A 13,303-nucleotide genomic window follows, 5' to 3' on the forward strand; every position below is an offset into this window, starting at 1 on the left:
TATTTATAAACGTTATTATTGCTGTTGAAGCTTAAAGCCTGAATAAATAAATTTCACCCAGACTATATTGGTAGGTTTAATACACATTTGGGGGACTATCAGACATTTATAAAGAAAAGATTACCCAATATTCTTAAAGTACCATTTCAGATATTCTCAAACAAGATACATAACACAAAAACAGAAAAAAACACAGCTTTTTCACTAACAATGTAAGCACAGAGATTCCCAAAGGACAGCTGTCATCAAAACAACACAGTGTCCAAGGTGTGAGTCAGTTAAAAGTAGGTGGGTTCCTTGAAAAATACTGCAGGGTCTTCTTGTCTTGAAAATAACATTAAATTGTTTAGCATAATACCTCTGAGGAAACAATGCATAACAAGACAGATATTAGTGTTATCTCACTTTGAAAGAGAAAAACCCTAACGTTAAGGGAGAGTTTGCAATTTACCGTATTTTATATAGCTATTCAGGAGGCCTAATGCTGTAAGTAAATTCTAAAGAATTATCATACGAAGTTTAAGTTCTTCACCACCATCCTAACCTGGATGTTTGTAAAAATGCATTGATTCACAAACTCTTAGAGGTGAGAGCATGCTAATAAAGCATGAATTGCCCATGTTTCACTCTTCAACCTAAAATTGTTATCAAACACGTTGCATAGTGGTTGAGAGCACAGACTGAGTCTCCAAACTACATATACAACCCAAATCTAGTATTTATTGTATGACCTTGTAAGTTACTTGACTCTGTTTCAGTTTTCTAGTCAGCAAAATGGTAATAAAAATCATATGTCAAAGGGTTGTGAGGATTAAATGATTTATTTCCCATGAAGTGTGAACAAGTGCTTAGTATAAACTAAGCACTCAATAATGTCAGCTATTTCACGTAAGTCACTACATTTTTTTAAGTAATGCATTAAATTTTTGCCTTGATTTATATACTCTATATCATTTTTTGAAATGACTGAACATATGAAATGTCTGTCGGGAAAATGTCCAGCCACTGTTTATATAACGAGAACGGTTTGCACAACATCGACGGAACCTGGTAACCAAGGGGAATGGACTATAGTGCGCATGTGTGAACAATGACGACTTCACTGTACTAGTCAGTGAGGGCAGTAGATGCCATTGAGTGAGCATGTGTACTGTGTGGCTATCGCATTCAAAATGACTGAGTAAGTATTATACGACTAAGTATTATACAGCAACGAATCTGCATCAAATTTTGTGTTAAACTTGAACATTCCTCCCTGGAAACGGGTGATTCAGAAGGCTGCAGCTAAGGGCAACTGGTGATTGGCAGCTTCATCACAACAACCTGACCACTCATGCATCACATCTCCTGCAGAGTTTTTTGGCAAAAAATCAAATCACCCAGGTGACTCGGTCCCCTTATAGCCCATATTTGGCATCCTGCAACTTCTGGATTTTCCCAAAACTAAAATCACCTTTGAAAGGGAACATATTTCAGCCCATCAGTGAGATTCAGGAAAATATGACAGGGCAGCTAATGGTGATTGGGAGAACTGTGTGAGGTCCCAAGATGCCTACTCTGAAGGGGACTGAGGTGTCATTGTCCTATGTACAAATGTTTCTTGTAGCTTATATCTTCTTCAATATATGTCTATTTTTCATATTACATGGCTGGATACCTTCTGGACAGACCTCGTGTCTTGCAGTGCTCTCTCTTAACTTCTATCCAAATGCAAGAAGGTATTACCTGGATTCACCACAGCACTATTTGATAATTCCCAAGAAAAATACATAAGTAAATGAGGCATTCCCAGAGTCTTAATGAGATGAAAATTCTCTTGTTTTTATTAACCATTTGTATTTCTTTTATGAAATGTCTATGATATACTTAATTTACATGAGGGAACATGTTATTATTTTCTCTCTGATAAAATGAGACAGAGAAAAAGGGAGAACAATCTCTCCAATCTCCTCCCTCACTTTTGATGTTATCATGGGAGGATATATTTGCTTCGAGCTATTGCTATCCTTTCCAATCATAATTAGAAAACCAACAAAATGAAAGAAAAACTAACGCAGAGCCCTACAAATCATTGAGCCTCTGAATTAATCTTGAAAGCATTTAATCCTAGACTTATGGTAAGGTAATTTCAAATATTAAACCACTATTGTTTAAGCTATTTTAATTGAGGTATTCTATTACTTGCAGCCAAAAAAAAATCATCCTGAAATATAGCAATCCCCCCTTTATCCACAAGGGATGCATTCCAAGACCCCCAGGGGATGCCTGGGACTGCAGATTGTACTGAACCCTGTATATATTAAGTTTTTTCCTATACATACACCCCTGTGATAAAGTTTAATTTATAAATTAGGCACAGTAAAAGATTAACAATAGCAAATAAGAAAATATAATTTAACAATATATGCTAATAAAAGTTATGTAAATGTGGTCTCTCTCTCTCTCTCTCTCTCTCTCTCTCTCTCATAACTGAAATGGCTACTAAGAAACAATAGGCTGGAAGTCTACACAGAATGGATGTTAGATAAAAGGATGATTCACATCCTGGGCTAGACAGAATGCGACAGAGAGAGGTTTAAGTCACTACTCAGGCGCACAATTTAAAACTTAAAAATTACTTGTGGAATTTTCTATTTAATATTTTCAGACCATGGATGCCCATGGATAACTGAAGATAAGGAGGGACTATTGTACCATTCTCAAATAACAAAACTCCTATAGCTTGCTGGTTCTCATCAATTAAGGTCTAGTATTCAGAGTCTAGACTCATTTAATGGCTGGTAATAAACAAAGATGGGTTTTGACAGAAGGGGAAAAAGCAAGACAAACAGGGAATTTTAAATATAAGGAATCACAAAAACTAACTTTATAAACCACATTATCGAACCCATTCTTATTATGTCTGTATATCTTTTTGCTACAGACTGTTATGAAGACATCCAAAATTTCTTTCTGCTTTGTGGAAACTCAAGGAAAGGCATACTTCTACATTGGAGTTAAGAGGGAAAAGATAGTTACACTAAAGTGCAAATACAAGAAGTATACACACATACACACATAGGCATGCCTAGCAATTATGGCAGCAAATAATAAGAGACCTTTCTATGGAGAGAAGAAAGAGATCTGGAGATAAAAGTCAGAGCTATAAATTGAGCTTTTCCTTCCATCTGACATTCTTTTACCCTTGCCCATCAAAGAACCAATGTGTAATAATCAGACTACACTAAGAAAACCGACAGGTTCTTATTAGAGGTTCTAATAACTTTATAAGTATTCACTTGTATTTTCTTGTAATTCCTATGAAGCTTCACTTTCATTATTAAATGTTTTAATCCATCTGGTTTATTTTCATACACAGTAAGGTTAAAGGTTAGGATCTAGTTTTATTTTTCTCTATATCTTAATTATCCAAGCATTGTTTACTGAAATAACTTTGATGCTCCCAATGGTCTGCAATGCTACCTTTATGTATTTTAAACACGGTCAGCTATCAGCATCTTTGCATGGGTTAGCTAGTCATAACACACACAGTTCTATTCTCAGTAGCACTTCCTTGTTTCACCTTAGTACTAATAGAAGAAAACTGATCATGATTTTTGCATGTGCAATTTATAATAATGACATCGTATACAAATGCAATGACTATATATGGCTTCTGGCACAAACCTAACTGACATCACTGTAACTTTGTAAATGTGCCATGAATTTCAGTACTGAAATAGCCCATGAGTTTTTAAGACTTTATTTTTTAGAACAGTCTTAGGCTCACAGCAATAGTATCCCAGGTTAGATGATGAAGTATGCAGTCACCCCATCTATAATGACAATATATAGCACAGAATTAATGTTACAGTAAAGACACAATTTTATTTAATTCATTTGTGAAACGGAAATAAACAGGTCCTGTACACCCACCCCAACTCAGAGATCTTTTAGAAGATGAGACAATATGTGAAATATGCTAAACTCTCCAAAAACTATATTACATAAATGCAGTGCCACGCTGGGATCCTGAAAAGGCCTAGGAGAGGAGGGGGAGGAGAGGAGCAGGACTGGCAGTACAGTCGGGCTGGAACTGAAGGAGTACAGATGCGGGTCCTGATTCACACTCCTACTCCTCTGCCCCCTTCCAGGCTGTAACAGTACTGAATATGAAACTCTTGTTAAACTGAATTAATAAAACGGATGGGGAAAAAATTTTAATGAAAAACTGTATATATCTAAATTTTTTAAATTTTTCAATTAGAGTTGGCATTCAATATTATATTGGTTTAAGGTGTCTAACATAGTGGTTAGACATTTATGTAACTTATGAAGTGATGCCCTGGTATGTCTAGTACCCACACTTGGCACCATACATAGTTATTACAATTATTGACTATATTCTCTATACTGTACTTTATATCCTGTGACTATTTTGTAACTACCCATACGTGCTTCTTAACCCCTTCACCTTTTCCACCCCATCCCCAAACCCCACTCCTATCTAGCAAGCACAAGTTTGTTCTCTGTATCTTTGAGTTTTTCTGTTCTGTTTTTTAGAATCCACATATAAGTGAAATCATATATTATTTGTCTTTCCTCATATGACTTCTTTCACTTAGCACAAAACAATCTAGATCCATCCATGGTGTCATTCTTTTTTATGGCCAAATAATATTCCATGTGCCACTTAGACAATCTTGATAAGATTAGAAAGAACAATTTCATCACAAACAATCCAGAGTATTACTACTAAAAGTAATCTTAAAGCTTGATTGCATGCATGTGTGTGTGTTTTGGGAGAAAGTAAAGAAATGGTGATGATGTTGAAAGAATGAATTACTAAATATAATAAAATGACTCACAATAAATGACAACTACTTTATGTTGGTTTCTAGTAACAGAAATTTCATTTCACTCATTCCACCTGCTGACAGAGTATATTTAAATATTTCAAATACTTTTTAAGTTAGAAACACAGTATAAAATAGGATTATCCTAATATCTGTGGGTCTGCAAAGGAATGAAATAACTTTGACTATTTAGAACTGAAAGCCATGATTCTGATATTAATGTCACTGGGCTCTAACCAAAATGATTTAACCACAATGAGAAGAGATAATCTCAGTAAGCAGAAGTCAGTTAGAGACATTATATATGAGACTGAAGAGTTAGTATGTAATCTAATGAGCACTAAGAAATCACTGTTAAGTTTCCTAGCTAGGGAAAAACACTCTCAAAAGTGATATTCATAATGAATTGGAGAGGAGAAACTTAGAGGTGATAATCTAGAAAAGATAATAAGTACCTAGATCAGCAATTTCCAACCTTTTTCATTTCATGGCACACATAAATGAGTTACTAAAATTCTGCAGCACATTAAAAAATACCTGACCTAACAATAAAAATAAGTATAATTATGATTAATTCACACCTAATGGCTGCTGTTGTGTTGGCTGTTGTCATTTTTTTTATTTGACAATTTAAGAAAAAGAGGACAGTAGCCCTGAATAAAGTCAGGTATTGCATGTTTTAAAATTTTTTGCAGCACACCTATCAAGATACCAATGACATACTTCACAGAACTAGACCAAATATTTTTACAATGTAGATGGATCCACAAAAGGCCCCACATAGCAATAGCAATCCTTAGAAAGAAAAATAAGGTTAGAGAAATCAGACTACCTAATATCAAACTATACTATTCAACATAAGGCCACAGTCATCAAAACAACATGGTACTGATATAAAAACAGGCACATAGATAAACAGAACAGAATAGAGCCCATAAATAAATCCACATCTTTACAGTCAATTAATATTTGACAGAGGAAGCAAGCCCATAGAATGGGCTGAAGATAGTTTATTCAATAAATGGCAGTGGGAAACTGAACAGATACACGCAGAAAAATGAAACGAGACTAACTTCTTATGCCACACACAAGAATAAATTCAAAATGGATTAAAGACTTACATGCAGACACAAAACCATAAAAATCCTAAGAGAAAACATAGGCAGCAAAATCTCAGACATTGCTTAGAGCAATATTTTTTCTGATATATATCTTCAGGCAAGGAGAAAAAAGGAAAAATAAACAATGGGACTACATCAAACTAAAAAGTTATTGCACAGCAGAGGAAACCATCAAAAAAATTAAATTACAACCCACTGAATGAGAGAATATATTTGCCAATACACCTGATAAGAAGTTATATCCAAAATTTATGAAGAACTTACAATATTCAACATCAAAAAAAACAACAATCCAATTAAAAAATAGGCAAAGGACCTGAAGAGACACTTCCTCAAAGAGGATATACATGTGGCCAATAGACACATGAAAAGATGCTCAATGTCACTAATCATCAAAGAAATGCAAAATAAAACCTCAATGAGATATTCCCTCCACCAGTCAGAATGGCTTCATCAATAAATCAACAAACAAGTGCTAGTGAGGATGTGGAGAAAGGGGAGCCCTTTTGCCCTGTGGGTGGGAATGCAGCAGACTGGTGCAGCCAATGTGGAAAGTTGTATGGAGTTACTTCAAAAAATTATAAATGGAGCTGCCTTATGACCCAATGATTCCACTTCTGAGAACTGATTCAAAGACACCCAAAACACTAATTCGAAAGAACATAGGCACCCCCATGTTCATTGCAGCGTTATTTACCATTGCCAGGATCTGGAAGCAGCCCAAGTGCCCATCAGTAGATGAGTGGATAAAACAACTGTGGGACATTTACACAACAGAATACTATCTGACTGCAAAAATAGATGGACCTAGAGAACGTTATGCTGAGTGAAATAAGCCAGTCAGAGAATGACAAATACCATATGATTTCACTCTTATGTGGAATCTAATGAACAAGGTGAACTAACAAGCAAAATAGAAACAAGACTCATAGAAAGCAGGCTGACAGCTCTAGGAGGGGAGGGGTTATGGGGCAAAGGTATCGAGCAAAAAAGAAAAAGGGCTCATGGATGTGGACAACAGTGTGGTGGTTGTGGGGGTTTGGGGGAGAATAAATGATAATGAAAAAAATACACTAAAAATATTAAAAATGAAGAAATAAAGCATTATTTATTTGTACAGTGGGTACAGTAGATTTTTATATAGGTAACCCCAATAAACCACCTCTCCTGGTATTCATGCCCTATATAATCCTCTCCCACATGGACTCTGGGCTTGGCCAAAACTTGCTTTAACCAATTTGACACTAATAGGCACTGGCAAGCAAAGACATGATAAGCACTTTCGCATGGGAACTTGTTTTCTCCAAACACTGCCACCTGGAAGCCAGCTGCCATCCTGTAAGGAAGCTAAAGCTAGACTCCTGAATGATAAGAAAGAGGTCACAGGAGAGAGGCTCTGAAGGATAAGAAGTCATCTTAAATATTCCAGCCCCAGCAGAGCACCCAACTGAGTGGAGCTGCCACAATGACCTCAGCCCAAACTCAGGGGAACCGAAAAGGTGCCCAGCTAAGCAGTCAAACCAGAAAATCAGAAGAAATAATAAACTGTTGTCGTTTTAAGCCATTAAATTTTGTAATGATTTGTAAAGCAGCAATAGAGAACTGACAGGTACATGTTTGAGAAATCCAAGAACATGGGACTACAGATTCTTATAAAACTGGGTAGACTCACTATACACATGAAGGAAAAAAAAATGTAAATAACAAAGGGTACAATTAAAATGTAAAGAGAAAAACAAAAGATGTTAAAGGAGCTGAGTCATATGAGGAATAATGGGACAATTTAAGACTAAAACCTCATTGCATGTTATGAGAATACAAGAGAAATTTTTCCACCTACTTCATCACTTTCGTCTACTTCAATCCCACCATCTTTGTCATCATCCATTTGTTTATGTATTGTGTGAAGAGCTTCCAGACTAAATCGATCGTCTTCTGTGAAGCATGGTGGATTCAGAGATGAGCAGGCCTCTGGAATAGAACAAAGAGCAATCACTAACTTGCCATACCAAAACTCAGGCTATAGTTAGAAGGTATAATTTTTTTAAGAACCCAACAAATTAAATTTCAGACTAAGTCAAACTAAGCGGCTTTTAATAGTCTAGTAGAGTATTCTTCAAATCAAAAGTATAAGATATGAACACATTTGATTAAAAATAAATAATTCAACTTAATTGATATTAGGCAACTACCACCAGGAGTTAAACCAGTAGTAACTTGAGGTTGTCTACATTCTTCCACATCTTTAATCATTTTCTTCTTATGCAACCCATTATATTAACCAATTATTTCCCACACAAAAAAGGTGAATTCTTCCTTAAAAAAAAAAAAACGAAAATCACAGAATACAAGGTGCTATTTTTTAATATCAAACAGTTCAAATAAAATATAAGTCTAGGAAAATATCACAAAGAATACAAGAAAAGGAATTGTAAAATATTTATAAGATCCTTAAAGACTTTTTTCCATTTTTCTATTTAAGAGAATCCAAGAGTTAACCCATATGACTTTTTTAAATGTACAACTTCTTAGATTCAACAAGAAAAAGTCACAAAAAATGACTGAATTTTTTAAAATTTTTGCTCCTGATGTTTTTCTTTATATTTATTGGTTAAAAACTTTTCCTATGGGAACTATGTGAAGCCTCACATTAAGGTTGTCAAAAACTAGCAATTTAGAGAATGTGGGGTTTTTCATGGCTTAAAATCAGACTGAACCAGTAAACCAAAATGGAAAAGTACTGCCAAAACTTCATTCACACCCAATCTGGCTGACTGGTGGTAGACTGACAAATTTCAGCCACTTGCTTCTACCAATTCAGTAAAATAATATCCTTTTAAAATAAAATGTCTTCAGAACTATATATATTTCTAGAAATAGTACAACCTTAAAATTTAAAGTGATTATGTAGCCTAATAGAAGGGTTAGCCTCTAAAATAAAGTGAGTAGACTAGATGCTTACTAAATAGACCAGATGTTTACTTATTAAGAATTATTTCAGCAATAATGACCTAAGAATATCTATTCTGTGCTTAGGGAGAAAATGCAAGAAAAGAAGCCAATACTAGAGACAAACTAATAATTTTATTTTCTAAATAATAATGCAAACCTATATTATGACCACGATCCAGTTATAGCCTATTTTGGTGATTTAAAATTTTAAATAGTTTCAATTACAAATCCAATTTTAATTTTGTGAGTCTGTGAAGGTAACGAAACAGCAAAGGAAATTCTATAGAAATGGAAAATGCAATTGCAAGTTATGTGACATATGCATATGTGTATATGTAATATTTAAAAGTCTGATCAAGATTTGCTTAAATGTAAGAACTTACAGGCAAATGGTCAATCACGATCCCTAATTCACAAAACAACCAGGACCCTGATATGCCTACAAATTCAAACTCATTTGTAGTTAAAATTTTGAGTGGCTGCCAAGTAAAAGGTAAGCTCTCAGGTTTCATAAAAACTTATTATGTAGATCTGCATACAATGTGTTACTGCCTCCAGCAGACCTATTTTTCAAACACATTTTATTTTTCTAATACCCATAAATGAAGTGAAGTGTTACTGCAACAAGTATGTAAGGAAAGGGTTGGCATAACTATGGTTAAATAGGTTTTGTCGTTAAACTCTCAAAAAGAAGTCAACAATGAGAGCTGTACAAACCTTATAAAACTTTAGGATAAAATGAGGAGGAACCTATGACCTGAACAATCTCATAAGAATAGAATTGGTAACTTTTAATTAAATTATTTAATAAACACTTAACTTATTTAATAAAACATTAACTTTCAGGATGTAACTTCCTCATGAAGTATTTCATAAAAACCATCTCCTAGTGATTGCTTCCTTCTCTGAACACCTACGTTGGGTCAGACACTTGGAATACAGTACCACAGTGAACAACAGAGACCGAAATTCCTCATAAAACTTACATTCTAGCGGCACAGGTGAGCATAATAAGATAAACAAGTAGGAAGTGCAGCATGTTAATAGTGGTATTAAGGAGAAAAACAAAGTAAAGAGCAGATGTAAAATGTCAAGGGATTTGAAATTTTCAATTATATCTTTATTCTCAAATCACTGTACCTAAGTCCTCATTTAATATTGTACTTTATTCATCTCTAAGTACTATACGAATCACTCTGTCCACACAATTAACTTATGAAGCGGGCTCGGACCATAATGTTCCTTTTCTCAAATGTTCATTATAATACGCAGGACACACTGTTGGGCACATGTGGGGCTTCTGATAAATTAACTATCATACATTAACTAAAGTTGATAATAAGAGTACCCGGTACTCAAAAAAGCTCACAGTCTAGTGAGAGAGAAGGCATGTGGACAATATAGTGGGTTAGGTACCCCTGAGAACATTAGTCGTAGGCTGTTATCTAATCCAAAATGGGAAAGAAAAGTCAGAAGTCTTCTAGACGCAATTCTGGGGAATTTTAAATGACATATAATGGATGACATTGGCAAGGAGAGAAAAGCATGCCTTGAAAAAGAAACATCATATGTTCAGTGGCATAAAAACAATACAGAACATTCAGAGAAATGCAAATGGTTAATATATTTGGAGTACAGAAAATATGTGGAAAATAGTTAAAGGATCAGGTAAGAAGACTGACAAGAAGCCAGATCTCTAAAAGTGATTTTCCATCCTAAGAACTTCAATTTTTAATCCTGAAACTCTAAGAAGTCCACACTAACAATCAGATTTGTTACAGAAAGATCATTCTGGTGACAGTAGAATGGACAGACTTGGAGGCACAGCTGCCACAGTACCACAGTAAGCCCGGCAGCACTCAACTGTCCATGCCTCAAAGGAATGCAGAGGTAAATGATGAAGACTGCCCTAGGGTTTGGTGTTTTGCAAAGTTAAAGTAGCAGAAAGAAAGAAAGGCAGGAGTTGAGGATACGGTGAGAGTAATTCATTTCTCCACATAAAATTTTATTTCCTTTTGGTACAATGACTTAAGGCCTAGAAATCTAACTTAGAATAGTTGGGACTTCAGCACTCTTAATACCTGTTTTAAAGTCTTTTATATTTCTTTCTCAGTTGTTTCCTTTCTAGGTTAATGCAGCACAAATGATCATTTTCACTGAAATTACTGACCTAAATTTATTTTAAAATAGTATTATGAGCCATTATAAATGACCTGTGCCTGAGTCAGATATAATGGTTACAAGGACAATGGCAAAAATACCAAAATCACTGTCCTTTGCCAACATCTCCTAGACAGATACCTTTGCTACTCAAAATGTACCAGTGCACATCATGTATTCCACACCAGAACATGTTTCTCTTCTAAACAGATTTCACTTGTTCATTTAAACATGCTCGGGAGTCCCTGTAATGAGCCAGGCCTTCCGGTTGGTGTGGGGCACCCAATATGACAACTAAGACAAATTTCTTCCCTCAGTGCCCTCACCTTATATTAAATGCAACATGGTGTAATATATTTTTTAGCATTATACTCTGAGCATTCCTGTCTTTTCTCAGGAATTTTAATATATACTGTTAAATTAGGTAAGTTAAGTAATTAAATAATAGCTGAGGATATAGAAATAAATTCATTGAAATATTTTACAAAAATTAAGCATGTCTGTGTGTATGTGTGTAAGTGTAAAATTGTTATGCTAGTGAGACTTCATGGAAATTAAATATTCAAGAAGCCACTCTGATTAGGCCACATTCCAAGCATGCAGCAGAACTCATTAGCAGTTGAGAGACTCATAGAGACGTGGGTGTCAGATCTGTGTAAAAAAGATTCAGGTGGATGCAGAATGTGGATTTAAGAACAGCAGACTGAAGGTAGGTAGATATTTTATTACCCCAAGCAATGAGGTCTAAACTAAAGCTGTGCTAATAAAGTGAGATGGACGGCGTAGATTACAAAAATATTACAAGGAGAAGTTTACTAATTCCTAGAATTCTCATTCATTCCGCTACGGTATACAGCCTCCATTAAACAGAGATCTCACCATTCAGGAAAAGACTTTATTCATTATCAAGCAAAAAGATAAGTATCGTTTTCCTTTGTAGTTTGTAATTTTAAAGATACACCTAGATATATAAATGAAATTTCTGATTGATTAGATACTAAAAACTAAACACATATTATTATAAACTTTTTTTTAACCTCATTAACAATAGGAAGACTGTTCTTACAGACAACCCAAGAAACTCCACCTACCACATGACAGATTGGAACACGGCAAGAGCTTCCCTTCCAGCTCAGGACATAAGGAAAAGACAAGATACAGGTGGCATCAAATAGGTAGAAACTTGCCTAGGAGGACACACTGTCAAAAAGACTGACAATACTGCATTCTTCCCGCCTGCAGAGCTCAATCAGAAATTTCTAAGAAATGATTTAGAATAATCCAAAATGGAATGAAAGAAGTTATTCATAAAACAATGCTGATCATTTCAAGTAATATTAGCTTTGCTTCCTGAAATGATATGACTGTGTAGATTCTATACTGAAAAGTCTCATTTATATTATTAGCATAATCCAGGCGTAAATCCCAATTCCATATCAAGTTCAATGGCTTTGTGACTAAAAGACATCATTACTATCCTAAATGTGACCATACTCTTACCAATTAAGAGCAAGTCTTTCCAGATCAGCAATCTATAAAGATGGTCAGAACTGAGTCTGTCCTCTAAACCCAAACTTTTAGATCTCAGTGTTTTTGACAGGGAGGAGAAATAAGTGAGACCATCTGTATACCCTTTAATTATTAAAAGCTCAAATCCAATTTCCTCCCTTTCATAACTCCACCCCTGCCATTAACGACAACCTCATCATTTCTCCCACAGCTTTCCTGTAATGGTCTCCCTATCATGAGTACCACCACACTACAAATATATTCCATTTTATGGCCACCTTATCTTTTTAAGAATGTGAAGCTAGTCCTTCAGTACCTCCCAATCCCCGAAAGAATAAATAAAGTGCAGTTTCCACAGCACAAAATACAAGGTGCATTCTGATCTCTTAGGAATCACTTCACGTGATTCACCTCTATAAAATCTTCCTGGCCTTCCTAACAGTTAGATGTTTCCTAGACTCCACTCTTACAGCATGTTGTATATAACTATTATAATTGCAAGTAACTGCTCACCTGTCAACCCACATTCTCCCTAAATCAGCAGTTCTCAACCTGTGGGTCGCGACTCCTTTGGGGATCGAATGACCCTTTCACAGGGGTCACCTAAGACCATCAGAAAACACGTATATAATTACATATTGTTTTTGTGATTAATCACTATGCTTTAGTTATGGTTGGGGGTCAGCACAACATGAGGAACTGTATTAAAGGGTCGCAGCATTAGGG

At 35.2% G+C, this 13,303-nt stretch overlaps 1 protein-coding gene across 3 annotated transcripts in view; it reads right to left on the bottom strand.

Moving 5' to 3' along the window:
* Positions 1-13,303, bottom strand: part of STIM2 (stromal interaction molecule 2) — a 109,116-nt gene that overhangs the window by 58,818 nt on the left and 36,995 nt on the right. For all 3 annotated transcript variants that reach the window (XM_090267003.1, XM_090267002.1, XM_090267001.1), the window contains exon 2: positions 7,797-7,927. In XM_090267003.1, coding sequence (XP_090123129.1) covers positions 7,797-7,927 — 131 coding nt within the window. The remainder of the gene's footprint in view (positions 1-7,796; positions 7,928-13,303) is intronic.

This window comes from Furipterus horrens, unplaced genomic scaffold (genome assembly GCF_987537825.1).
Source record: "Furipterus horrens unplaced genomic scaffold, mFurHor1.1.pri manual_scaffold_2, whole genome shotgun sequence".
Taxonomy (NCBI): Eukaryota; Metazoa; Chordata; class Mammalia; order Chiroptera; family Furipteridae; genus Furipterus; species Furipterus horrens.